We start from the raw sequence: 27504 nt of genomic DNA, 5'->3' as shown, positions 1-27504 counted from the left end.
TATCCCAAGTACAGCAGAACTTCACGGGCTCGATTAAAGTAAGCTCACTTGTGCGCGCAATTCTCTCGTTTGTGCCTATCATCTTATCACTTAGTTGTTGCTGTTCTTTTCAACAGTCATATTAGCCTAGCTGGAGAATATAAACCAGGCATGGAGTCCAAACAATTGTGTTGCTTCTATTTTGGCCCTCTGCACGTGGATGCGAAGGATGTATGGAGAAGGAGAAAGGGGGAAATATAAAAAAAGTACGTGATGCACGAGCGCACATGGCAGGATTTTCGCAACATAAGGCAACTTTTTTGCTCAGCACACATAAGGTCGGCGGGAAGAGAACCGGAAATCGTGCGTTTCTTGTAATTAGCTTCGTGTGACTCATTCCGAAACTTTAGGCATACCAAGTGTGATATTCGGAATTAGCAGTCCGCTTATTTTTAATGGGGCACACGCGCCCGTCTATTCTCTCTGCAGACGACGTGGCTCTGGCCAACGACTACGTGGACAATGTGCTGGACATGATGCGCAACGACCGCGACTTGCTGGCCGCGATCGACCCGCTCCAAGTGCCGGACTTCGGCGAGAACAGCTTCCAGATCACGGGCGGCCAGGTGCTCGGCCTTTCCGCCTTCTACCGCTCCGGCAACAGCACCGTCCAGATGTCGAACGACATGGCCATCGTGACCACGCCAGCGGCCGTCAACGACGTGTTCTTCACGGGCCGGCACCGGGCGTCGCGCTTCGGTCTTACCATCAGCGGCGACATCGAGGCTTCCGTGAACCGCGTGAACACGCTCATCGTCTACCGAGCGCCCATCAAGGGCGGAGAGGCCCGACTCGAGTACTTTCAGGCCAGTATATATATATCCCCCTGTTCCCACCCAAAATTGTCTACGCGTCGTTGTGGTATAATAGTATAATGAATGCACTATGCCAGTTAGTCGTTGACCGTGTTATACACTGAATCGTATGTAGACCCCACTGGGAGCTCTCGTTCATGAACGGTTTGAAGACATAGTTCTTCCTGGCGGCCTGACAGCATCGATTCTGCCCCAGGACTAACTCATAAATTATAATTCCTCGCCAAATTATAAAAATTATGGCGTAGGACGCCATGTTGTGCAGCAGGATATTATGCGATTGATTTATAAGACATCGAAACTCAGTAAACTCAATTCTACGCAGAATCGCTGTGGTTCTTTTTGTGTGTCATGATTGATCTCTATTTAGTATACGTATAGGCAATTTCTATTCAATGCTATAATGCAAACATGATTACTCTGATACCATCATATAGGAATTAAAAACATTAACAAAAGAGACAGCTTAGACATATCGAGAACTGTAAATTCGCACAGGTAGAACGACAGCAAGTTGAGCTTCTTGGTCTGGTTCTCTTCTCTATAGCTTCCGCGCCTGCACGCCCCGCCATCGTCATTCTTCTACAGTGAGTGCCACGGGTATTCGCATAATATGGAAGGAGAACCCGTGTTTTCATACATTCAAACAAATTTTAGCTTTCATAGAGTTACGGCTTATATGAGATGGCGATTGTGAAATAAATTCCATCTAACGCTTGTACATCTGCCTTCGGGCTGTTTTTACCGTCCGGACTGTGTTGAAAACTTGAAACATTGCACAGTTAATTTTCTTGCATACAATCGGCTCGATTTCGATGTACCCTTTTAGTAGAATTACTTTTCTTTCATGCATGATTTACTTTTATTCGGACGGTTACTGGCATGCGTATTTTTTCATCCAGCTGTGAAGCTGCTCTGTGTACTCTGAGGAGTTTCTTGAGGCTTCCGAGTATTTTTTTTCTTTCTTTTTCCCCCCTTTTACTTGTAAGAAACCATATTATATACACATATTAGGAATTTTTGACCGGAGACTGGCCAGTCATGCGCGCAAGCCTCAGGTCTTATGCACATGAATGGAAAGTGTTTGTGTATACACTATAAAGTATTTATTTGTGCCGGCACAAACATCATAAATTCTGTTTTTTAAGTGCGAAGCATTTCTTAGCGAACCTCAGGCAGTTTGGCCGTTTCTATCTATCTATCTATCTATCTATCTATCTATCTATCTATCTATCTATCTATCTATCTATCTATCTATCTATCTATCTATCTATCTATCTATCTATCTATCTATCTATCTATCTATCTATCTATCTATCTATCTATCTATCTGCCTACGTCTGGGCGCTCTCCTGGCCGTCTCCATAACTTGTAATATACCAAAATTGTCATAGTAGGGTATCAGTGTATGACGAACACGATTCACTGGTCATAACATGAATAATGCAAAACGCCTGCCGCGTACGTCATGAAACCTTCTCCATCAGTCACGTGTGGCACGTACCCGTATACCGTCAATGTTATACGGGTGGGTATGTGCCACAGGTGATTCAGTCTCAATCAACACAGTAACTAACCGCGAACATACACATTGAAACGCAAGGCAAGTGAGGGAGCTGAAGGCAGAACTCCCCTGGAAGACGCTCGACTGCCATTAATTCGTTCACGTGGTCCGCCACAATGACGCAGTGTTCTCTTCAATTCTTATGAGGCTTGGTGATAGCCTCATGCTGACCGAGTATGACGTCAGATTGACTGAGGGCCGCTTTGTGACACGCGAAGAAGCCGCTGCTAAGTGCCCTGACGGCACACGGCTATACTATACACTGTAAAAAAAAAACTCCCAGGTGGGAGCAAATTGCTTGGCCTCTAGCGACCCCCATTGGGAGTTTTTTATACTCCTGACTTCTGGAGTAAAGCCTTTACTCCGGTTGGCCGGAGTTATTGCGTGGCGCCTCCGGAGTATTTTTGCTCTTCTTTCACTCCGGTGGGCCGGAGTTCTTGCGTGGCATCTTCGGAGTATTTTTAGCTGTTCTTTGACTCCGGCTGGCCGGAATTTTTTTGTGACACCTCTGGAGTATTTCTTGCTGTTCTTTCACTCCGGCTATCCGGAGTTCTTTCGTGGCACCTCCGGAGCATTTTACACATTTCCTTACTCCGTCCGCACGGAATTTCAGTGAGATGCATCGGGAGTATTTTTTTTTATTTCCTCCACTCTTACAGTTTCTTTACTCTATGCTGATCCTGTCACGCGTTGGTTACATGAAGGAATTCTCATGCAAACACTGCAGAATCACTGTGCATTTTTTTTTCCACAGAGTTCTAGCAGATGAAATTCAAGAGAACACTTGAGTTATTATTATTTGATTTATTCACAATAAGCTGCAGTTTTCGGTTGATGATCCAGCATTTGGGAAAGCAATACAAGAAAAAAAAAACAAGTCTGCAAAAAGCCACCAAAAACAAAGCAGAAGACAGATCACGTGAAATCAACAGCACTCAAGTTTTAAGCGCAGCGAGTCGAAATGAAGCCCAGAATGCTGTAAAAGGACAACAAACGAAGGAAGCGTAGTCGCCGGGAACCACCCACGAAGGACTATCCATCAATCCATTGACGACGCAAGGGTTCAGCTGATTGCTTCCTGCATAATTTAGCAACAAAAAAAGTAGTACATGAGAACTGTAAATCATGCCACAGACACGAAAACTGAGGACACTGAAGCCACACACACTCATTAAATCCCATACAGGGTGCCAGTCCATGAGGACACCCAGGTTCTTACAGCGTAGTCAATACTAATATTAACAACAGAGTTTGACAGAGCAGCGCTAATTAAACGGACCACACAAAGAAGTCGATATCAAGAAGCAGATTCCATGTACTCTGGTGTCAGCCAGCCGCTCTGTGATAAAAGCACATCTCCACGCCGCGAAACGCGCGTGCGAAACGCGCGAAACTTTTCCATACATTTCTAAATCGATACCTATATCTACTTCTGCTCAATCTTTCAAAACCATTTTTTCACTAAAATCAGCGAATTTCGGTACTCTCGACTACAGTATCAAGAATACCTCTCCCGATTAACTAGGTAATTTTATAAAATATTATTGCTGATTATTGCAGTTGCATCTTAATCTGCGCTTATCGTTCTACTTTCCGAATATTAGGCGCTTACAGTTTGTATGCTTACGGCCGCTCCATAAGAAAAGCGTACCTGTATTCTGCTTTGCAAAACAGGCTTCGGAGCAAGTTCGCGTTGTACTTTTCTTTCTTAATTTGCTGCGCCCGCTCTGTCATGAAACTTTTCGTAACGGACATTTTTCAAAATAGTTATTGCGCGAGCATGTATAGTTTCCAAACGTACAGCCTCGAGCACAAATTAAAAAAAAATTACTCCCACTTAACAAAACAAATTAACAATAAAAGGTATACAAACATTACGCCACATATGCCAATTGCATCTTCAGTACATACTGACAGAAGTGAGGGAATGTCGACCAGTCTACTCAAAACACAGGTCCTCGCAAACGTCCGGCAGGAGGCCATGGATGGTGTTGCACGCCGAGGCGTCACGACGTGTGCACGAGGATTCGAGGAATTCCCTTTTTCCCTTCTTTGTTCACGGACAAGCGTCGTTGCATTGTCCAGGTCCAAACTATGTCCCGTCTTCGAGCACTGTCCGTCACAGAGAGAGAGAGAGAAATGTTTTATTCACAGAGACACTCTACATGAAGGCGAACATCCTGACAGTTTTTACTATCTGGGCGGGAAGATAAACCCCCCTTCCCGCTCAAAAACACTACATACACGGCCTTGGTAGCAGGACGGAAAAGAGAAAAAAAAAGCCGCAGTGCAATGGCACCCTCCCCCCTCAGTAACACGGAAAAGACCGCTGATTTCTCAAGAAGGCGCTCTCTCTTTCTTCTTCATTTCTTTCAGCACTTTCTGAAACTTGGAGCGATGAGCCCACTGTGTCGTCCACGTCAAGCCTTCACTGCAGGTGCGGAGGCGTGGGTACACATAAGAACACGGCGATGCGCAACTTCAACGTAGGCCGCATCCCTTGGCCGCATCCCACTTCGCCGGCCGCCAGACACAGAACCCACACAGACAAGCAGCGGAATCGGCGAGGTCTGCCTTGCGCACATCAATTACAATAACAGACATTCCGCTCACCGCCATGTACCTGAGAACACTCAAGAACCTCTTCCACACATGCACACGGGTTCGTGAAACGTGCGTGCGTTCTCCGTCATAACGGACAAGTATAAGCACTACATATCAGCTTACCACGTCTGCTGTTGTTAATACCCATGTTGTTGTTGGTATCGTTACGCAACTGTAAACAACTGGTTATATAACACGTGTGCGAGTCTTCAACATATGTGTGTGCGTATAGCATCTGCCCATATCTTCAGTATCATTTCGTAACGTTTCGCTCAATGTAAAAAATTACGCCGCAGTCACATTCCCGCCGCATGCTTCGCATAACATCGATTCCCACCGTACATGGGATCTGCCGAATTTTTTCAACAAAAAATAAAATAAAAGCATCGAGTCTTAACGAAACCAAAAAATGAACGTTTGTCTAACAAAAACGGCCATTACATGAGTAAATTGATTGCACTCTGTGATGTCACACTAAGTTAATTGTGAAGCGCTTTCTCCCGAAATTTTAAAAATTGACAACCTTCATTTCCTCCACCAGTAACAAACAATCTGCCGCTAAACAAATGCAATTCGAGCATAAAAAAATAACAATATTTCAGCAGATTATAAGCATAGTATTGCTATTGAGTGACCCTTCGACTGAATGCTGCTTGGCGAATTTCAATTCATTCAGCAAACCACTAGCAATGGTAGTTGGAAGAATATATGATGTACACACTGTAAACCACTCTGCACCCTTAAAGCGATTTCCAGCAAGCAAAACACCCTTTTGCCTAACCAGAATTTGCAGAAATGAGGGTGTAAGGGTGTTTTCCTTCCCCAAATAGCCTTTTGGTTTGCGTAAGGGGCAATGTGTTACCTAAAACACCCTTTAGAAGCTAAGGGTGTTATGGGTCATTGATACACCCGTGGCCCATACGACAGCGTGCCAGATAAGTGGAGCTCGCCGAATAAAATTCGTTTGATATTAGACGAGTTTAGATGAAAAGATCTGTCTGTTTTCGGGCTACCTCCAAGCACACCATAAATTTACGCCTATTATATGATATGAATGTTTAACGTTCAATTATACGGAACAGAAATATCGCCACCAGCACTGAGCGGCGGCTCAAGATGCCATGGCTATACATATCAGATGGTCGGTGTGAGGCTGTGTAGCGCGAGAGCTCCGTCCACGGGGTATTTTACAATATGCTATATTGCGTGTATGGTTGGGCGCGTACGTGCACCTTCTGTGCTGATGTGATCTGTAATTGGATGTTCCTTGAGTGGTGGAACACGGTTTTTCACGGTTTTTCAGTGATAAGGGTGTTAGACGATTGGCGACCCCCCCCCCCCCCCATGATATGGGTGTTTTGATTCGTGAAAACACCTTTTTTCTTAGGTGTAAGGGTGTTAGTCATAGGCACGGTAAAACCCCCTGAGGGTTTACTGTGCACTGTGTCGACGCCTCGGCACTGCGTGCCGTGGATTTCACAAGCCTGCTCGACAACAGCGGCGCGATTCAAGCTCTAGGAAGCAATGGGCACGCTCAAAACATATATACAGTTTCATGCACAAATTTCAGTAGGAAAGCACTAGGCCCGAGATTACAAGGTCAGTCGCACTCAGGAGGTGGCTTGCTGAGTGAATGTATACGTCACAGCGCAGATATATAGATGGTGGTGCGCCTCCTCCCCTTGTCATATACATTAGCAGAGGGGTCAAATATTTAACTGGCAAGGTCTGAACGGTTTCGTCCGCAGGTGGACAGAATGGACGGTCTGAAGGTGACGCGCATCACGGGCGTGTCGTCAGCATTCAACTGGCTGCTCAAGATTGTAGCCAATCGCGTGGCACGCCACTTCCAGGGACGCATCGAGGCCGCCCTGCAGGATGAGGTCTCCAAGTTCATCTCCACGCAGGTATGCACACTGTCTCCATATATATATATATATATATATATATATATATATATATATATATATATATATATATATATATATATATATATATATATATATAATATATATATATTATAAAGGCGATTTATTGAGTGTGTAGCTGGTCGCTGGTCGCGCAATGCACCGAGAGCAGTTCGCTAGCTCGAGCCTCTGCTGCACACTCGATGATGCTGCCTCTGCGCCAGAGTACTTCCTCTTCGTTACAATTGCCCCGCTGAAAAAAAAGGAGCCATCCTGGCGACTAGTCGTCTGCAGGGACCGTAGAACCATGATACGGCTTGAGTCTCTGAACGTGTACAACCTCGCGGTTACGACGTCGCAGGTCAGACGGCGGCGTGAGAGGCTCAATAAGGTAGTTCACTGGAGAAGTCTGTTCTAAAACGCGGTATGGCCCATCGTACTTAGGAAGAAGTTTGGAAGAGAGCCCTGGTGTGCGATGCGGCACTGAAAGCCACACAAGGGCACCCGCAAGAAAAACGGGAGTCGAGTTCTGGGCATCGTGGATTGCTTTTTGGCGGTTCTGGTCATCGGAGGTAAAGCGGCGGGCCAGCTGGCGACACTCTTCTGCGTGTCTGGCGGCGTCCAAGATCGGCGGGCATTCGGACGTGTCCGGTCGATAGGGCAGAATGGTGTCAATGGTGTGGGAAGGGTGACGACCGTAAAGGAGGTAAAAAGGGGAGAAACCAGTCGTAGCTTGCGTCGCGGTATTGTAGGCGTAGGTTATGAATGGAAGAACTAGGTCCCAATTAGAGTGATCAGGTGTGACGTACATAGCGAGCATGTCACCAAGAGTTCTATTAAAGCGCTCTGTAATGCCATTTGTTTGGGGATGATAAGCGGTGCATGTGCGATGTACAATAGCACACTCAGCGAGCAGTTTTTCAATGACCTCGGATAAGAAGGCACGGCCACGGTCGCTGAGGAGTTCTCGAGGACCTCCATGACGCAACACAAAACGGCGCAGTATGAAAGTGGCGACATCCTGTGCTGTAGCACTTTGAAGAGCAGCAGTGTCGGCATAGCGTGTCAAGTGGTCGACTGCCGCTATTATCCACCTGTTGCCGGTAGGAGTCAATGGAAGCGGCCCATAAAAATCTATACCGACCCGATCGAAAGGTTGGGAAGGGCATGGCAAAGGCTGTAGTTCACTGGCGGAGACGTGCGGTGGAGATTTTCGGCGCTGACATTCGCGGCAAGAGCGGACGAAGTTGCGGACGAAGGTATACATGCCACGCCACTAGTAACGGTGTCGCAGTCTTTCGTACGTCTTGAAGACTCCTGCGTGGCCACACTGTGGGTCAGCGTGAAAAGAGGAACAGATCTCCGACCTCAAGGCTCGCGGGACGACGAGCAGCCACTTGCGACCTTCTAGTGCATAGTTGCGTCGATAGAGGAGCTTGTCGCGAATCGCAAAGTGCGGAACTTGGCGCCGGAGCGTTCGTGATGTTGGGACTTTAGAGGGGTCGGAGAGAAGGTCGAGAAGAGACGATGTCCACGGGTCATTGCGTTGCTCCACAGCAATGTTGTCGAAGTCAAGAGATGACAATGTGCTCTCACATGCGGAGTCAGCAGTGGCCGTCAGGGAGAGAGGGGAACGGGAAAGCGCGTCAGCGTCAGCATGCTTCCGTCCTGAACGATAAACCACGCGTATGTCGTAGTCTTGGATTTTCAACGCCCAGCGAGCAAGGCGGCCAGAGGGGTCTTTTAACGTCGAAAGCCAGCACAGCGCATGGTGGTCGGTCACGACGTCAAAAGAACGGCCATATAAATATGGGCGAAACTTGCCAAGCGCCCATACGATGACCAAACACTCCTTTTCTGTGACGCTGTAGTTGGTCTCTGCCTTGGTAAGTGTGCGACTCGCGTATGCCACAACGTACTCTGTGTGGCCAGGTTGACGCTGTGCGAGCACAGCACCCAGGCCTACACCGCTGGCATCGGTATGGAGCTCAGTTGGAGCTTGAGGGTCGAAATGGCGAAGAATGGGTGGCGTCGTGAGAAGCCGTCGCAAGGTGGTGAAAGCTTCGTCGCAGGCAGGGGACCACGATGATAGATCTTTACAGTCGCCGAGGAGTTGTGTGAGAGGTGATATGATGGACGCAAAGTTTCGAACGAATCGCCGGAAATAAGAGCATAAGCCAATGAAACTGCGCAGCTCTTTGATTGTAGTAGGTTTAGGAAACGCAGTGACAGCGCGCAATTTCTCGGGATCCGGGAGAATGCCGTCCTTGGATACAACGTGGCCTAGAATGGTGAGTTGACGCATGGCAAATCGACATTTTTTAAGGTTTAATTGCAAACCGGCGTTGGTCAAGCAAGTAAGGACGTGCTGAAGGCGGCGCAAGTGTGTTTCGAAGTCAGGGGCGAAGACCACGATGTCATCGAGGTAGCACAGGCAGATCTTCCATTTGAGACTACGCAGAACGTTGTCCATCATTCTTTCGAACGTAGCAGGCGCGTTACAAAGTCCGAAAGGCATGACGGTGAATTCATACAATCCGTCTGGCGTAATAAAAGCGGTTTTTGGGCGATCGGCCTCCGCCATCGGCACCTGCCAGTAGCCTGACCGCAAATCTAACAAGGAAAAGAATTCGGCACCCTGTAAACAGTCCAGAGCATCGTCAATGCGCGGTAGTGGATAGACATTCTTCAGCGTGATCTTGTTCAATCGCCGGAAATCGACACAAAAACGGATAGAACCGTCTTTCTTTGTGACGAGTACTACCGGAGACGCCCATGGGCTCTGTGAAGGTCGAATGACGCCTCGGCGGAGCATGTCATCGACATGGTCGGCAATGACGCGGCGTTCCGTAGCGGAGACGCGATATGGACGTTGCCGCAGCGGTGAGTGAGAACCAGTGTTGATGTGGTGTTCGACTGCTACGGCACGACCTAGAGATGTTTGTGCAACGTCGAAAGAAGGGCGGTAGTGGTGAAGGATGGTGAGAAGCTGTGATCGCTGCGAAGGTGTCAAATCTTCGGCGATGAATGGTCGAAATATATCTGTAGATGCTGGGTCAGGCGCGGAGAGGGCACCCAGTTCACAGACGGCCGTAGAAGACACCTCATCGGGGACGGGAATGATTCGTGAGGAGTTGACCGTCTCGACGTGGCCAAGGCATTCGTGACAAAACAAGGACAGCGGCGATGAGTGATGATTATAAATGGGCATCGTGGTGAAACCTTCGACAAGGTCAAGAGCAGCAAAAGGCAACGGAAGGTCTCGTCGGGTAACGAAGATGTGGGATGGCGTGAAGAAGACCGTCCCGTCGGATATGGCGCTGCACGAGACTGGTACCAATGCCGAAGAGCCCGGAGGGATGTAGGTGTCGTCATGGACGACAAGTTTAGCGGTAGATTGAGGGTCAACGGAGGCTGGGTCATCGAGTAAGCATAATTCAACCTCAGCCCGAGCACAGTCGATTACGGCGTTGTGGCGCGACAGGAAGTCCCATCCTAAGATAATGGCATGGGAGCACGATGGAAGAACGATGAACTCTATTGTGTACAGAACGTCCTGAATGGTCACACGGGCTGTACAGACTGCGGTCGGTTGAATGGGCTGAGCGCTGGCTGTACGAAGCGACAGTCCGGAGAGAGGCGTCGTGACCTTACGAATTGCGCGGCAAAATCCAGCATCGATGACAGAAACAGCAGCACCGGTATCTACAAGAGCGACTGTAGCGACATCTTCGACAAATACATCAATAACATTGGCAGGACAAGAATGAGGACTTGGGCAAACCGAAACTTGCGCAGTTCTTGCCTCGGGAACTGCGTCGTCTAGTTTCCCTCGTCGGTAGGTGCGGGCCGTCGACGCATAGGAGAAAGCGAGCGGCGGCGGGGAGAGGGCGAGCGAAGATGTTCCATTCTGGCGCGGCGATCAGCCTGGTAGCGAGCTTGCGCTGGTGCGGAGGGAGCGTAATGCGAGTTTGAGTCAAATTGGAAGTAGGGCTCTCGGGGGTTGTCATCAGTGGCTTGAACCCGGCGGCGGCAGTACCTTGCGACGTGTCCGGGGCATCTACATGCGAAGCATATCGGACGATTGTCGAGCGTGCGCCACGGGTTGGCGGCGGCTGTACTGACCCAGTGAACAGGAGGTGGGTGGTAGTTCAGAGGATGCCGGATTGGTGGTGCAGGTGCTTTGCGAGTGGGCATGGCAGCAACCGCAGCGTATGTGAGTGGAGCAGCCACGAGGTTTTGCTCGCGGGCGGCTGGCAGCGCCTCAGCGACCTCTCCTTGAATAACGCCACGGAGGGACGATGGTAGTGTCGTGGTAGGTTCCTGAGTGAAGGGCACCAGAGAGAGCTGGCGCGCGACTTCTTCGCGGACAAAGGCTTTGATTTCAGCTATCAGCGACGCGTTGTCGTGGCCGTTGGTCACACTCGACAGTGATGCCAAATCGTGTGCGGGAGGACGTCTTGTCAGAGCTCGCTGCTTCCGCAATTCATCATAGCTCTGGCACAAGCTAATAACGTCGTTGACTGTGATCGGGTTCTTCGCCAGCAGCATCTGAAAAGCGTCATCATCAATCCCTTTCATTATGTGCTTGATTTTGTCAGTTTCCGTCATGGCAGCGTTCACGCGTCTGCACAGGTCGACAACGTCTTCGATATAGCTGGTGAACGTTTCACCTGTCTCTTGTGCGCGTGTGCGCAAACGCTGCTCGGCTCGGAGTTTTCGGACGGCGGGTCGGTCGAATACTGCCGTAATTGACGTTTTGAACAGCGGCCATGTTCTGACGTCTCCCTCGTGGTTCTTGAACCAAAGACTGGCCACGCCCGCGAGATAGAACGACACGCGTGTCAACTTGTCCGCGTCCGTCCATTTGTTTAGAGCGCTCACCCGTTCGTAGGTTGACAGCCAATCTTCAACGTCGTTGTCGTCTGTTCCGCTGAAGATTGGAGGCTCTCGCTGCGGAACAGTGCCAGGACAGGTGGCAGGTGGCGATGGAAGCGTCTGCTGGTTGGCGTCCGGCATAGCAGAAGGTAGCCGCCGAGAACGGAGATCCAGGATGGTAGGGGGACGGTAGAGGGAACGTTACCCAGCACGGCTCCACCAAATATAAAGACGATTTATTGAGTGTGTAGCTGGTCGCTGGTCGCGCAATGCACCGAGAGCAGTTCGCTAGCTCGAGCCTCTGCTGCACACTCGATGATGCTGCCTCTGCGCCAGAGTACTTCCTCTTCGTTACAATATATACTGTAGAGAAGCATTGGAACGCTCTAATGGGTCGTCCTCTCAAGCGCCTCCTAGTGGGTCACCCTCTTCGCCTATCCTCGGAGAGCACGCCCCTCGTGCTCGTGCTCGTGAGAGTCTGCGAGTCTGCGCTCTGTCGTTGTGCATCGTCGCCGTCAATCTCGCCGTCAATAAACGTCTTAACAAAGTGGTGGAGGTGCTGGGTAGATGTTGCGGCGCGGGACGTCGGTGACATAGGCGGCGCTTGGTCATAATAAGGTCGGCTTGATTGGCTTGGGAGGGCTGATGCGACCCGAGGCGGCTCCATGCGATTGCAGTAGCGTGCGACGTGACCGGCGCAACCGCACGCGAAGCAGATGGGGCGGTTGTCGGAAGTGCGCCAGCGGTTCGCGGGTCCCATCCATGTCGCAGAACGGGACGGACGAGACGGCTGCTGATATGAGGGCATTGTGGGCAGGAGTCGGGGCTTGGGGACGACGTCGACGTACGTAGGCGGCACAGGCGCGTCGAAGGCCTGGGGTCCGACGACGGCTTCGGCGTAACTTCGCGGTGCAGCCACAGGAATCGCTGGGGGCGGCCTGGCTACAGCTTGCGCGTAGCTTAGTGGCGCATGCACTGGAGGCGGTTGGTGGTATTCAGGAATGACCTCTGCGATTTCCTGCTGAATCGCTCGGCGGAGAGGAGGCAGGAGGGTAGTGGGCGGCTGGTCAACACGCTGTGGTGGAGCGAAAGCCAGTAGAGAGATCTGGCGGGCAATTTCCTCACGCACGAACGACTTGATTTCGGCGAGCAAGGTGGAGTGGTCGGAAATGGCCGACAAGCCCGCGAGATCAGCATCGCGTGATGGCGGTCGACGGGTCATCAAGCGCTGCCGGCGCAGCTCCTCGTAACTTTGGCACAGCGTGATGACCTCTGCCACTGTGCGAGGGTTTTTGGCCAGCAGCATGGTGAAGGCATCGTCGTCGATGCCTTTCATAATATTCCTGATTCTCTCAGACTCCGGCATGCTCGCGTCGGCTTTTTTGCACAAGTCAAGGATGTCTTCAATGTAGCTCGTGAACGATTCACCGGCCTGCTGTGCCCGTTCACGCAACCGCTGTTCGGCTTGCAGCTTACGGACGGCAGGGCGGCCAAACACGTCGACGATGGCGGTCTTGAAATCGGACCACGTCGGGAAGTCGGATGCATGGTTGTTGTACCACATGCCTGCCACACCCGCGAGGTAGAAAACCAAGTTGCTCAGCTTGCCTGCTTCGTCCCATTTATTTGGGACACTCACCCGTTCGTAAATCGTGAGCCAGTCCTCCACGTCGGTGCCATCCGCGCCGGTGAAGACAGGAGGGTCACGGATGCGGGGGACACCGGGACAAGCGGTCGGAGCAGGAGGCCGCGTTTGCTGAGCGGCGTCTTGCGGCATGGTAGATTGCACGGTACGGGATCGAAGCTCCAGGGGCATCGAATGGAGACCGAAGTTGTGGTGACGGTACAGCACTCTCCACCACTCTCGCGCTCCCCCTTGCCTGACGACAATACCCACAGCTCAATGTCTCACAATGCCGTTTCTTCCATCGACATTCACACCATCGCTACCGAACAGCGCAAGGATCAGTGGATCGCTTCACTGATAGACTTGCTCACTGATCCATCGGCAACACCATCCACTCGCGCGTTGCGTCGTCAAGCCCATCATTTCGCCGTTCGCGACGACCTCCTTCACCGACGCAATTATAACGCCGACGGCCGCCAGTGGCTACTAGTAATACCCCGCAGTCTCCGTTCTGACATATGCGAATCGTTCCACGCTGATCCGCAGTGTGCGCACTCTGGGGTATCGAAAACATACCACCGCATTCGCCAACGGTACTTTTGGCGAGGGATGTACCGCTACGTGCAGAAGTTCGTTCGCTCCTGCATCGATTGTCAACGCCGCAAAGCTTCAACGCACCAGTCACCAGCAGGTCTACAGCCTTTACCTTGCCCTGACCGGCCGTTTGGGCGCGTTGGCATCGATTTGTATGGGCCACTTCCTCTGACGTCGGCTGGTAACCGCTGGGCCATCGTCGCTGTAGACCACCTTACGCGATACGCCGAAACTGCCGCCCTCCCCGCTGCTACAGCGCGCGATGTAGCCTCCTTCCTGCTCCACCGGTTCATGCTGCGCCACGGTCCACCCCAGGAGCTGCTCAGTGATCGAGGCCGTGTCTTCCTGTCGGAAGTCGTCGAAGCCATCCTCAAAGAGTGCAACGTTGTTCACCGCAAAACTACTGCTTACCACCCGCAGACGAATGGCCTCACCGAACGCTTTAACCGCACGCTCGGCGACATGCTATCGATGTACGTCGCCGCCGATCACACAAATTGGGATTCGATTCTGCCTTTCGTCACCTACGCCTACAATACCGCCCCTCAAAGCACCACTGGTTTCTCACCCTTTTTCTTATTGTACGGCAGGCACCCGTCGCACACAATCGACACCATCCTTCCATACACGCCGGATCGATCGGAGTGTGCGCCTATTTCTGCCACAGCCAGACTTGCTGAGGAGTGTCGCGAGCTAGCCAGGACCTTTACTACGCAGGACCAAGAGCGGCAGAAGAGCATTCGCAGTGCCACCAACACTTCTGCACCCACGTTCCTCCCTGGAGCGCTCGTATGGCTCTCGGTTCCTACCACTGCAACTGGCCTCTCTTCCAAACTACTACCAAAATACGAAGGCCCCTACCGTGTCGTCGAACGCACATCCCCGGTCAACTACTTGATTGAGCCTATTGAACCATCTTCCGACATGCGCCGTCGAGGGCGCGACATTGTCAACGTGGAGCGCCTCAAGCCCTACCATGACCCGCTCATAGTGACCAGCTGTTAGGTCGCCAGGCGGCTCCCTTTTCGTACCCGGGGTAATTGTAGAGAAGCATTGGAACGCTCTAATGGGTCGTCCTCTCAAGCGCCTCCTAGTGGGTCACCCTCTTCGCCTATCCTCGGAGAGCACGCCCCTCGTGCTCGTGCTCGTGAGAGTCTGCGAGTCTGCGCTCTGTCGTTGTGCATCGTCGCCGTCAATCTCGCCGTCAATAAACGTCTTAACAATACATACATACATACATACATACATACATACATACATACATACATACATACATACATACATACATACATACATACATACATACATACATACATACATACATACATACATACATACATACATACATAAGCTTGGCAGAGGCCGCGGGAGCCCCAGTCTCATCAAACATCCCGCCACCCGCACCCCGTCAGCCTCTTCCGTCGGAGTTTGATGTCCGGGGCACATCAACTCACCCTCCACAGTCAAGCACCGGGCCCAGTCTACCTATGGCAGATTGCCTACAAGCCCTGGCTTCACAAGGTGAGGCCGACAGAAGAGCGCTCATGCAAGATTTCGAGACTCGCTTTGCTACTCGCCTGCTATCTCTTGAGACCGCGCTTGCCCAGCGTACCTCCACGGCAGATGACGTCGTCGCAGACCTGGCTGCGCGGGCCTCTGTCATCGAGGCACAGTCTAGCCGTCAGCAACGTGTGTCCACATCGGTCGAACAAAACAACATCGGTAGAGCTCAGTCTCGGTTTTTTGGAGCACACCTTCTACCACCTACCTTTGATGGTACCACATCGTGGGCAGCATTTCTGGTGCAGTTCGAGTCTGTTGCTACCCTAAACGGCTGGACAGTTCAAGACAAAGCCCAGGTGCTCGTTCTGCAACTCCGTCACGCCGCGTCTGAATACCTCGAGTACATTCCCCAAGCCATCCGCTCGAACTATGAAGCACTGGTGTCGGCGCTCGAAAGCCGATATGGTGACCATCATCTTCTTCAGCTCTACCTCACACAGCTGAAACACGTCCGGCAGGGTCGGCGAGACCTTCAAGAACTCGCTGCTCACGTCGATAGCTTGGCCCGGAAGGCCTTCTCGGGTTGCCCTACCGCAACCATGGACCTTATTGCTGCTAATGCCTTTGTTGACGCCATCAATAACAGAAACGTCCAGCGCTTCGTCCGCCTCGCTCGTCCGATCGACGTACCATCAGCTCTAGCCGTCGCTCTTGAGGCAGAGATACAAGAACGCTCGCAAGCAGCTGAAGATCCGTACCGGAGGCCAACCTACACGGACGTGCCCTCCGGGGCCCGAAATTCTCCTGCTCGGCTACACGAGCCTACAGCGATGTTTCGCTGCTACCACTGCAACGACGTTGGACATTTTGCTCGTAACTGCCCTGGAATGTCCGAGTCGCTGCCAAACTCGGTTGCTCGTGCAAAGTTTCCCTCGGGAAACTGCAGGACCCCGCATGATGACTGAAGCCCCTCTCCTTTCACTTGGCCCCTTCACCGAGATGCCCACTCTGCCGGTGAAGCTTGGAGATCCGCCGCGGCGTGTTGAAGCACTTGTGGACACAGGGGCTGCCTTCAGTTTTCTCACGTCGAGTTTCTTGTTTGGAAGATTTTCGGTGAATCCTGCACAGGTCGATCGACCCCATCTCGTCCTGGCTGACGGAGCTGCTCTACCTAGCCTAGGCGAAGTCTGCTTGAATGTGTGTGCGCTTAGGAAGAAAGCGAGACATCGGTTCCTTGTCGTTCCAAACCTGTGTCCAAACCAGTGATCTTAGGCTGTGATTGGTCTGCAGCGTTTGGCGTTCGTTTGCAGTTTAGCGGCACTGATTGCACCATTGACCTGCTATCTACCACGTCGATACCATCGCCAGCAACTCTTGAAGCCTCCAATAGAGCTTGTCCCTGGCAGTCGTATTTCCCGTTACATCAAGTCATTTACAGCACTGTTCACAAAGTCTGTTCCGTGCTCGCTGCCAACTACCGCATGATGAAAAGTCTGTTCACTAAATTTTCTTCGCAATTCGGCATTCCAAACACAAGGACGTGTATGGCCGTTGGTGCAAACAGGAGTGAACAAGCCGAAGTTGGACAATCATCACCTCTTTTGCATCCTGTGATTACGGCAACTTCAGTTACCATACCCTTGTCGTCTGCTGCGTGGGTGCCCGTTTACAGCCACGCGAAGTCTTTTGCCGACACGGAAATTCTTGTAGAAAGCGCCGTTTGCTCCCGGCCTGGAGGTGACTTCGCAATGCCGCGGGCCCTCCATCACTGTTCCGGCAATACCTTTTCAGTGCTTGTCTTCAATCTGTCCGACAGCAACCTGCGCGTGCCGTCAGACACCGTTCTCGGTACCTGTACGTACCTTGAAGCCCCTTCTGTCGTGGCAGTAGTGCAGCCCGGAGCACCTTCCCCACCAGCTACTTCGCCCTTAGACTGGAATGAATTCAACTTCGGCCCCAACTTAACTCCGTCACAGAAATCGGAGATTCAAGCACTTCTACGAAAATTCCGTAACTGCGTGGACATGTCACCCATTGAGCTCGGCCACACTCCTTTGGTGCAGCACAGAATCGATACCAGCTCTGAAATTCCTATTCGACATCACCCGCGGCGAGTCTCTGCCTCTGAACGCGCAGAAATCGCTAAGCAAGTGGATGACATGCTTAAACGTGGTATCATATCGCGCTCTTCCAGTCCCTGGTCGTCCCCCGTAGTACTCGTCAGAAAGAAAGACGGCACGATTCGTTTCTGTGTGGATTATCGACGACTAAACAGTGTCACCAAACCGGACGTGTATCCACTGCCTCGTCTTGATGATGCCCTTGACCGCCTGCATGGTGCCAGTTTTTTCACTTCGCTGGATCTTCTTTCTGGCTATTGGCAAGTGGAACTAGACCCAAATGACGCTGAGAAGACCGCCTTTACAACTCCCGACGGACTATACCAGTTTAATCGCCTGCCATTTGGCCTCTCCAACGCTCCCGCTACATTTCAGCGATTAATGGACCGGGTTCTTGGGCATCTGAAGTGGTCGATGGCTTTGGTTTACTTAGACGACATCATCGTTTATGCTCCTACGTTTCCCGAACACCTCAGGCGCTTGGAAATGGTCCTGCGTGCTCTACAAGACGCTCGTCTTTGCATTAAGCCTTCAAAGTGCTTCTTCGGCTTCTCGGAAGTTACTTACTTGGGACACGTAGTCAGCGCCAAAGGCATCAGCCCTGATCCCACCAAGATCCAAGCCATCGCCTGTATTCCGCCTCCCACCACGGCTAAGCAGCTTAAAAGTTTCCTAGGCTTTGCTTCATATTTCCGGCGCTTTGTCCCTGACTTCGCTTCCCGCGCAGCACCTCTCAACGAATTGTTGAAGAAAGAAGTTCGCTGGAAATGGGGTCCCGATCAAGAAGCTGCCTTCCGCGACCTCCAGACTGCCCTTCAGGCACCACCGACACTCGCGCACTATGACGAGAATGCGCCGACTATTCTACACACGGACGCCAGCGGGCTTGGCCTCGGAGCTGTTCTCTTGCAACTTAACGAGGACGGCCAGGAGAGGCCGGTCGCTTATGCTAGCCGCCGGCTCAGTGAACCAGAGAGCCGATATCACGCCTCCGAACTTGAGTGCTTGGCGGTAGTTTGGGCAGTCCAAAAATTTCGCCCGTACGTTTATGGTAAAACCTTCACGATCGTTACCGACAACGTCGCCCTTCGCTGGCTTCAAACAAAAAAAGACCTTAACGCTAAGTTAGCCAGGTGGGCTCTAAAGCTGCAAGATTATACCTTTTCCGTTGTCCATCGGAGTGGCGCTCGCCATCAGGACGCTGACTACCTTTCTCGCCACCCGACAGCTCTCAACGGCACCTCGCCAGTCACCGCAGTGCTTGATTTACGCGCCACACAGCCACAAGACGCAGAAATCCTCGATATAATCCAGCGGTTGTCCGGGGAAGTACGCACTCCCAAGCGTCGTCGTGAAAGTCTCGCCGCGTCTTATATCGTCCGAGATGGAATCCTTTTTCACCGAAATCATCGGGATGGGTCGTGTGTGCCTGTCGTGCCTGCAGCCATGCGACAATCGGTGCTGTTCATGTGCCATGACACCCCGACTGCCGGTCAACTCGGGCTTCACAAGACGCTGGCACGCATCAAAGAGAGGTTTTGGTGGCGGCGCATGCAGACTGACGTCTCCCGCTACGTTTTGTCGTGCACGGTCTGTCAGGCACGGAAGGCCGTCACAAATCCGCCACCGGTCCCCATGCAACCTATTCATCCCCCGGAAACGCCTTTTGAGATAGTGGGACTTGACCACATGGGCCCGTTTCCACGTACGTCGCGCGGCAACAGGTTCCTCATCGTTGCCACGGACTATCTCACGAAGTGGACCGAAATCAGGGCCATCCCTAACTCTTCGACGCAGCACGTCCTCACGTTCATAAACGAGTGCATCGTTTTTCGACACGGTACACCACGCTTGCTCATCACCGACCGCGGCACGGCCTTCACGTCGCGTGCATTCAGAAACCTATTGAATAACCATGGAATTCAACATGCAGCGGCCACCCCTCAGCACCCACAAACAAACGGTCTGGTGGAACGTACAAACCGTACCATAAAGGACATACTGTCGTCGTACGTGAATCCTAGTCATGACAACTGGGATGAATACGTTGCCGCAGCTGTCTTCGCCCTCAATACGTCACAGCAGGAAATCACACGGGAGTCACCGTTCAAACTTGTCTATGGAAGGACGCCAAGGCTTCCGCAAGAGAGTTTCTTTGGTTTGAACACAACGGCGCACCACCGTCCGGACGACACCAGTACTGCGGAGCTCCTTCGGAAGGCTCGCTTTAGAGCGCACCTGGCCATAGCGCATCACCAGGCGAAATTCCGCTCGCCTTCCCGTGAGAATTACACCGCTTTCAAACCGGGAGACCTAGTGCTGGTTAGACGCACCCAGCGTGCGCCACGGCGCTGCCAGAAGTTTCTTCACCGGTTTTCGGGCCCATTTCGGGTGGTGAAAGCACTAGGCCCTGTTACGTTCCGCTTGGAAGTTATTCCAGAACTGGGCACCAAAAGCCGAAACCGTGTTTTTCCCGCCCATGCAAGACAGTTGAAACTTTATGTGCCGCGTGATTTTTGTATTCCCGCCTCTTCGTCTTCAAGCTCCGACTCTGGGGGAGAGGGGGTGGCGAATGTAGTGGATCAGACCAACGAAGTGACTGGCGCGTGAAGGGGAGTCTAGTGAAAGAGAACAAAAAGGATGGAGTTGTGTTGGACCGTGTTTGTCTGAGTTGCTCTCGTACGTTACAATATATATATATATATATATATATATATATATATATATATATATATATATATATAATATATATATATATATATATATACACACACATATACATACATACATACATACATACATACATACATACATACATACATACATACATACATACATACATACATACATACATACATACATACATACATACATACATACATACATACATACATACATATAGAGAGAGAGAAATGTTGCCGTTTGGGCAATATGATATACCAGGCTTGTGCGAATAGTAAATTTTAGGTCCGAAGCGAATACTGATTTGGTTGAATAATTTCGAGTCAAATTCTAATAGTGTATATCACATATTATAAAGAAAAAGGGGCATATTTGTCATGACCCAACTAACCTGCACAATATTTTTTTTTAATTGAAACAAGGCATGTGCAAATGTCATTCTTTTTGGTTCAAAGGAAGTGGAAGCAACTTTGAATAGCAGCAGGATTTGACTTTCGGTACCATGCAAGTAATAACCTGTAAAATATGTTACGTTCTAAAATTTACTATACTTAGAGCATATAAGCCCGTATAACAAGCTTTTAAACTTAAAAAATGTTGAATCAATGAGAGGGTAATATGTTCATTTAACCTTGAAGTGGAATTTCGCGGCAGTGCAGATTTTTTTTCTGGAAAGGTGTATTCACGGTATAGCACCTCTCCACTGCAGCGAAACCACCTTTACAGTGAGGTTACATGCGGACTAATATAAACCTATTCGTTCATTTCGAATGCTTCGAAATTTCCAATCATTTAAATTCTAATCTAAGCGAATTCGAATACTGTAATATTCTTTCGCATATTCGAAGTGCTCGAATATTCTCACAAGCCTACGCTATGCATACTATAGATTAGACCTGTGCGCCACCGCGCCGCGCCGCTGCCGCCGCCTGTTTTCTGTCACGCCGCTCGCGCCGCCGCCGAAGTCCCGGGTGTGATCACGCCGCCGCCGCCGCGCAATAATTGCGGCGCGCCGCCGTTAGTCTTTTCTTTTAAACCGAACGCGCAATCGGGACATAAAATACATAACTTCAACGGGGGAGTTCTTCACGTTGCGTCTATGTAATGGACTATCCATTTCAGCCGACGCTGATTGGCCGGAGCTCGGCGAGCAGCGCGCGCTCTGTTTACGTTTTTCTTCTGCAACGTCATTTTGACGTCACGAAGCTTTCACAACCCTCGACGAGGGACGGAATGCGCTTCAACCATGGCGAAAAAAGAAATGGATAGCTGAGCTACTTGTTAAGTATTCATGTTAAAAAGACAGGACATGCAAACGCGGACACAAGAGAGAAGTCAAGAGAGTGAACAGTTATTTCTCACGTAGACCTCCACGTGCACGAGAGTGATAGGTATCGCCTCTTTCCTGGGAATGCACGGATAAGTATTTGTGTCTACCTTCTTTTCCGCCGCTGTATGATTTTTTCAGTTGTTAGCGGCGCTTGTGGTGTCTTGACTACTCTCTTGTGTCCGTGTTTGCACGCCCTGTCTTTTTAAGAGGCCCCAATATAGCCTCTGAAAATACAGAAAATGCAGGCAGTTTGCACTAAGTCGCGCAAAGCTTGACACAGAGAAGCACGGGCCTGTCGCCGTTCGTACTCCCCGCCGACCGACACGTCTAGCTTCGAGATGCGCGGCTTCCTCCACGAGAGTACGCACTTTCTTCGGACGCTCCCTGACTCTCTGGACACGATCGGGCGCAGCCAGGCTACAATATAGACCGGAGGTTGCGCGCGATGTCTTCGACTGTAGGCTTGGCTTAGCTACTGCGCGTGCGCGGCTTGGCCAGGTGGTGCGGTATCTGGTCGCTAGACGACGCGATGCTTGCTTCCTGTTTCTTCCTTTTTTTTTCTCTCTGTATATATATTTCCTTCTCTCTCTTTCTTGATGTTCTCTCTATCTTTTTCGCTCTTTATTTCTTTCAATCTCTCTCTCATTCTTTCTGTGCTACGATTTACCCTCTCTTTTCCCTCCCCCTTTCCGCCCTCATTTCCCTCTCCCTCACCATCTCATCTCTCCTCCTCATGCTAACTTCCCTTTCCCACCCTCTTGCTCGCCTGAATAGCCGAGTCGTAGGGCTCTCGTCTTCAGATCGAGGTTGCGCGGGTTCGAATGCGGCCTCGTGAAGAATTTTTCCCTTTCTCCCCTTTCTCTTTCTTTATATATTTATTTCCGCCTCTCTGTTTGTTCCTCTCTTTCTTTGTTTCTCTCTCTCCCTGTACTTGTTCTCTCACACATCAGGGCCTCGCCGTAGTGGGATTTGCCCAATTTCGGATAACTTTCGGGCACGGTCAGACACTTTACGCCGAGCTAGAACAGCTTCGCTGTTAAAAAACGAGCGCACTATTCTCTCTTGGCGTTTCTCGTCTTTTTGGCGCACTTAGTGACGTCATAACAGTGATTTAAGTGACATCATTGGGGTACATACTCTCGATTGGTCCATATACGAGAAATATCACTTGCGAATTGTTTCCAACCCTGCTTTGCCATGCAGTCGCCCACCCGTTCTTCCTTGTCTCGCATGAACATCGTGCGCGATCAGCTGGCTTCGCTCCATTTTGTGCGTTTCCGACTGTGCAAGCGGAGATAAGGGTGAGCCGACAAGCGCGAAATCCTGATAGGCTCAATGCTTAGTGCTGACATTGTACGCGTGCTTTAAAAAGAAATAAGTGGCGAGGAGATATCGCCTGTAAGAAGGGTAGTGAGGGCGAGAACGAAACCAATGGAAAAGGCACGGATTATTTGGTTCTTCCAACGGACGAACTATTTACCGCGGAGACAATGCCGCTCTCGAGAAAAAAGGCGAGCTCGCATCCACGGATTTTCTGTATTTTTTTATTGCGATAGCAATTATATGGACACTCTGGACAAGTCTTCACCGTCGCCGTCATCTTCCGTATAAAGTCCAAATCGATAACATCGCTCCGTGCTTCGTATGTTCTACCCGCGAGCTGGCGAGCGCTGACGAGGAACACCGCTGAAGCAGAAATGAAGCTAGTTGGCCATCTCCGTCGCACGGAGGGCGCATGCGATAACATCAGACCGCGTGCGAGGCCTGCCGTCGATTGCTTCTCAACCTGAAAGGAAACGCACCGCCCGTCTTTCGCTGGGCGAAGCAGCATGAAGGGACGCCGGGGGAGTGGGGACCACGTGGCTGGAATAGCAAGTGAACATTCACTATTAGGGTGCGGTCGGGGTGCGATCTCAGCAGACATCAGCATGTCTCGGATACCCTTCTACGCACTGTGATCCCACCGCTTTGTGCTGTGACCACTGATACGACAAAATGCACCAAAATTGCTTCTCTCCCGGGCGCAGCCGTATTCCAATACGCCAGCGTTTTGAGGGTTGCGCGAGATCGGATAAAAAATGTTAGCTGCTAGCCAGAGTTCGCATAACATTACAATATGTTGCTATTGCATTCACAGTTTCGCGTTTTCGTTGAAACAGATTTTTTTTGGGCATTTCGAGGGCCAAATTTCTCTCCCCACCAACTCTCGAATCTGCCCCCCCCCCCCCCGAGTTACGCCGCCGCCGATCCGATGAACCCCGTGCTCTTCACGCGCCGCCGCCGGCGATTTTGGGACCGGCGCACCGGTCTACTATATATACATACTTGAAGGTAGACGCAGTGTGTTCCGTTTATTAAGTCGAAGATTAGAGGACGGCCTTTCTCGACAACACATTTAATTTGCTTGCGAAAACACGTCGGCTTAACGAGCAATATTCAAGAAGCACATCAACTACGAATCGAATATTTTCCTTATTCGAAGTATATTCAATTCGAAAAACGTATGTTCGGACAAAGTCGAATATTCGAACACGCAGCAAATCGCTGCAGTGCTACGCGTTCTTATTTTAGATGCGAAAACATCTTATGCTCGGGGCAGTGTTCGTTCTGCGGCGTCCGCACCCATACTGCGCATGCGCCAACTCTCCCCCCCTCTCCTCGCGTGAGCGCGAGGAGGTGGGAGGAGGTGGCGTGAGCGCTGCCTCCGCTTCGTTTCTCTCTCTCCGCCACAGCTGCGCGCTCGTATATAATGCGGCGCGAGCTTGCTTCGCGAAGCTGAACACAAACTACAACGCCGAAAAGCGTTGCACTCTCCTTCGCAACGGCGCTATGGACGCTCGCGAAGCTGAACGTAAACGGCAACGCCGGCAAGCGAATCTCGAAGCTGCGATGCCGCGAAAGCGCACGTTCGCTGTGCTTCCGTCATTCTCTCTCGGCGCTTACGTTGCGCCCGCTACGGCCGTTGCGTACCTTACGGGCGCTTCTCTCGCGAGATCTCGACCGGTCGAGACAAGCAAAATGGGCTGCGTCCGACAGCAGCACAAGCGGCACGGCGGTCATGGCGGCGAATAAATCCCGCGTGCATTTCGGAATTGCCCTCGATTTGGAGCTGCTTGCCTACGTGAGTAGCTTGAATCCGTTCGCGGACCCAGTGCAGTGGACAGTGATGCTGCAAAGATGCAGGAGATATTCGATGTCGTCGAGGCTGCAGTCGCCCTTCAAAAGCCACCGCTCTCGGTTTGTGAGCATCGAATCGTCTATCTCTTCCCATGAAAGAGTGGCCAAAAGGCGCTGATTCGAAAGGATGATGGAAGGCATTTTTCTCCCTCGCTGCTGCTCGCCTCGTAGAAGTCGTACCAATCGTCACCGTTCACCACAGATCACCTCAACAAAATTTGCGCCATCGTAAAATCTTGCCTTGGTCTCGTGACTCTCTGTGCAACGGTGTGCGAAACACCATGAACAACGTCAACATCGGCGCTAGTTGCAGCGGCAGCGCCACCGCCGCGGAGCAGAGGAAGGCTCGGGAAGCCGAACGTAAACGTCAGCGTCGGCAAGCAGTAATTCAAACGCCTCGACAACCACCGTCTCATAAGTCACATAAGAGAAACGGAAACTCGATGCGCACCCCCCGCAATGCTTTCGCATCCCACCATGGCTGCCCGTAGGGAGATGATGTGTAATTTTTTCCAGTAAAAAGATCTGCGTACCCGTTTTTAACCCGATTAAAGCGTAATTGCGACGATTCCGCAACGGAGGCTCCATATAGAGCCTGATAATTTCGCTGCTGTCGCAGTGAATTGTCCTATGCAAGTCAGTTAGCGCGTACGGCAACCACTGTTTGTCGCATAAGGATTAACTGTGCTCCTGAATTATAGCGGTCAGGCCGACTCTACAATGTCCCGCAAAGGCATTCCGTCCTTTCGGAAAATGTAGAGAAAGGCCTATCAGCGATTCCGCCTGCGGCTACAGTGCCTGCGGTGATGCCGTTACAGATAAGCACTGCAAAGCACGAAAACCGCGAGGACTGCCTCAGATGAACGTTCCAGTACTACACAGCCCAACCACGAATCATGAGCTATCTGCTCGGCAGCGGGCGTGGCGCAGCGCTGTCGTAAGCGCACTGCACGCTTTTAATAAACGACAATCCAAGCGCACCGCGACGCCGTTTGTTGCCGCGTTCTTCCTCGCGCGGGACCGCGAGGAATACTGCAAGCGCCACGGAAATGCGTCGCTGGCAGAAACGAAAGCAGCACGCCCCCCTATCCGCACTTGTGTGCACGGACAGGAGCGGAGCGAGTATGAAAGACGTCCCAACGGGCAAGCAAGCGCGCAGCGCCGCGCGGTACGCACAGCAAACGTCTCGGCAGTGACAGCGTGAGCAGGTGACGAGCTGCACGCAACTAAAGGATCGGATGCGGGAGCAGGTACCGCACTTTACATAGGGGTAACCAGACGAGTGGCCCGACCGCTTTTCCGCCATTTCGACCCTTTGTAGACAGCCGGTACTTCTTCCGCGCTTTAGTAGAAAACAAAGAAAAGAAAATGCCCTGTGGAGGGTACTTTTAGCAATATTAACGTAGCACCGCATTTATTTTTTTAGCGGCGGCGCACTTCTGAGGGTGCAAACTTGTAATGCGCGCTTACTGCATACTGCAGTTTGGCGCACAGTTACATTGCTTTCCCGGCAATTGGCAATGTTTTAGAGTAATCACTGAGAAATGTCGCGCGCATTAGCTTCGTGCTCCGTTTCAGCCTTATCTCCTGCACGCCTATGCAACAAAAGCAGATTAAGCTTTATTCTGCAGCTGTATTGCTTACAGCCTATGTAGTACTTTCGTATTCCACAAATAGGCGCAATAAAATTACCACCAAGAACGTCATAAATAATATTTAAATGTTCGGAAAGGAAACGACTCTGTCATATACGTATACGTGGATTGACGCTCGCAAGTGACATTTCCTCCCAAAATTACCCAAGCCGAGATCCACGTGACGTTTACGTCTACGACAGCTTCCACTTTTCGCCTTTCTACCTGTCTTGCAACATGGCATGTTTGTTATGGGAGTTTTCTGCGCACGAGTTTTCTGTCAAGGGGAATGCCCGAGTTCACACTGCATGTTGCTCGCAATGCGAAGTATACGCAATGGCGTGCGCCAATATCTCGCGGAGTGAACAGTCGTCGTAACGCACCGTATGTAGGAAACACGAAGGCATGAAATCTACTAACCTTATGGCTTGGTTTACGTTGTCTATAAAGTCTATTTTGGCACGCACGGGCTATGTACAGTAGTTTGTCCTTCTTACTTCGATCTGTTCATTTCTGTTCTCCATACTCATTTCCTTGCTTCATCTTTTCCTGGTATCTTCAGGTGGACCGGAGCCGCTTTCCAGCGCTCTCCGGCAATGGCAGCAGGATTTCAGGCGAGTCCTTCGCCTATCCCAGCGCACCTTTCTGAAGGTCACCGAGGCGCTTCGTGGACGAGTTCGTCAAGTCTCAAAATAAAACGACAGAAATAAAACCTTCTCCGCCGCCCAATTAAGTTGCGGGTGCCAAGGTCGTCTATACACCAGGCTAAGAAATAATTTATTACACTTTTGTAATTATATGACGGCGCTATGAATACGCGGAGGTGTCATGATGAGAATTATAATTGTTGGGGTTTTACGTCCCAAAACCACAATATGATTATGAGGGACGCCGTAGTGGAGGGCTCCTGAAATTTCGACCACCGGAGGTTCTTTAACGTGCACCTAAATCTATGTACACGGGCCTCAAGCTTGTAAACTCGCCCTTACTGCGCCACCAGCAGGAAAGAAGGGAGACAGGAAAGAGCGCA

General features: G+C 51.0%; 1 protein-coding gene across 1 annotated transcript in view; it reads left to right on the top strand.

Annotated features, from left to right (window-relative positions):
* Nucleotides 1-27143, top strand: part of LOC119376165 (uncharacterized) — a 41446-nt gene extending 14303 nt beyond the window's left edge. Inside the window, exons 3-5 of the mRNA XM_049412659.1 lie at nt 469-845; nt 6741-6929; nt 27037-27143. Coding sequence (XP_049268616.1) covers nt 469-845; nt 6741-6929; nt 27037-27123 — 653 coding nt within the window. The 3' untranslated portion in view covers nt 27124-27143. The remainder of the gene's footprint in view (nt 1-468; nt 846-6740; nt 6930-27036) is intronic.
* Nucleotides 27144-27504: the final 361 nt, after the last annotated feature.

This window comes from Rhipicephalus sanguineus, chromosome 1 (genome assembly GCF_013339695.2).
Source record: "Rhipicephalus sanguineus isolate Rsan-2018 chromosome 1, BIME_Rsan_1.4, whole genome shotgun sequence".
NCBI lineage: Eukaryota > Metazoa > Arthropoda > Arachnida > Ixodida > Ixodidae > Rhipicephalus > Rhipicephalus sanguineus.
Note: the sequence above shows the minus strand (reverse complement) of the source record. Positions and strands in the feature narration are given on the sequence as shown.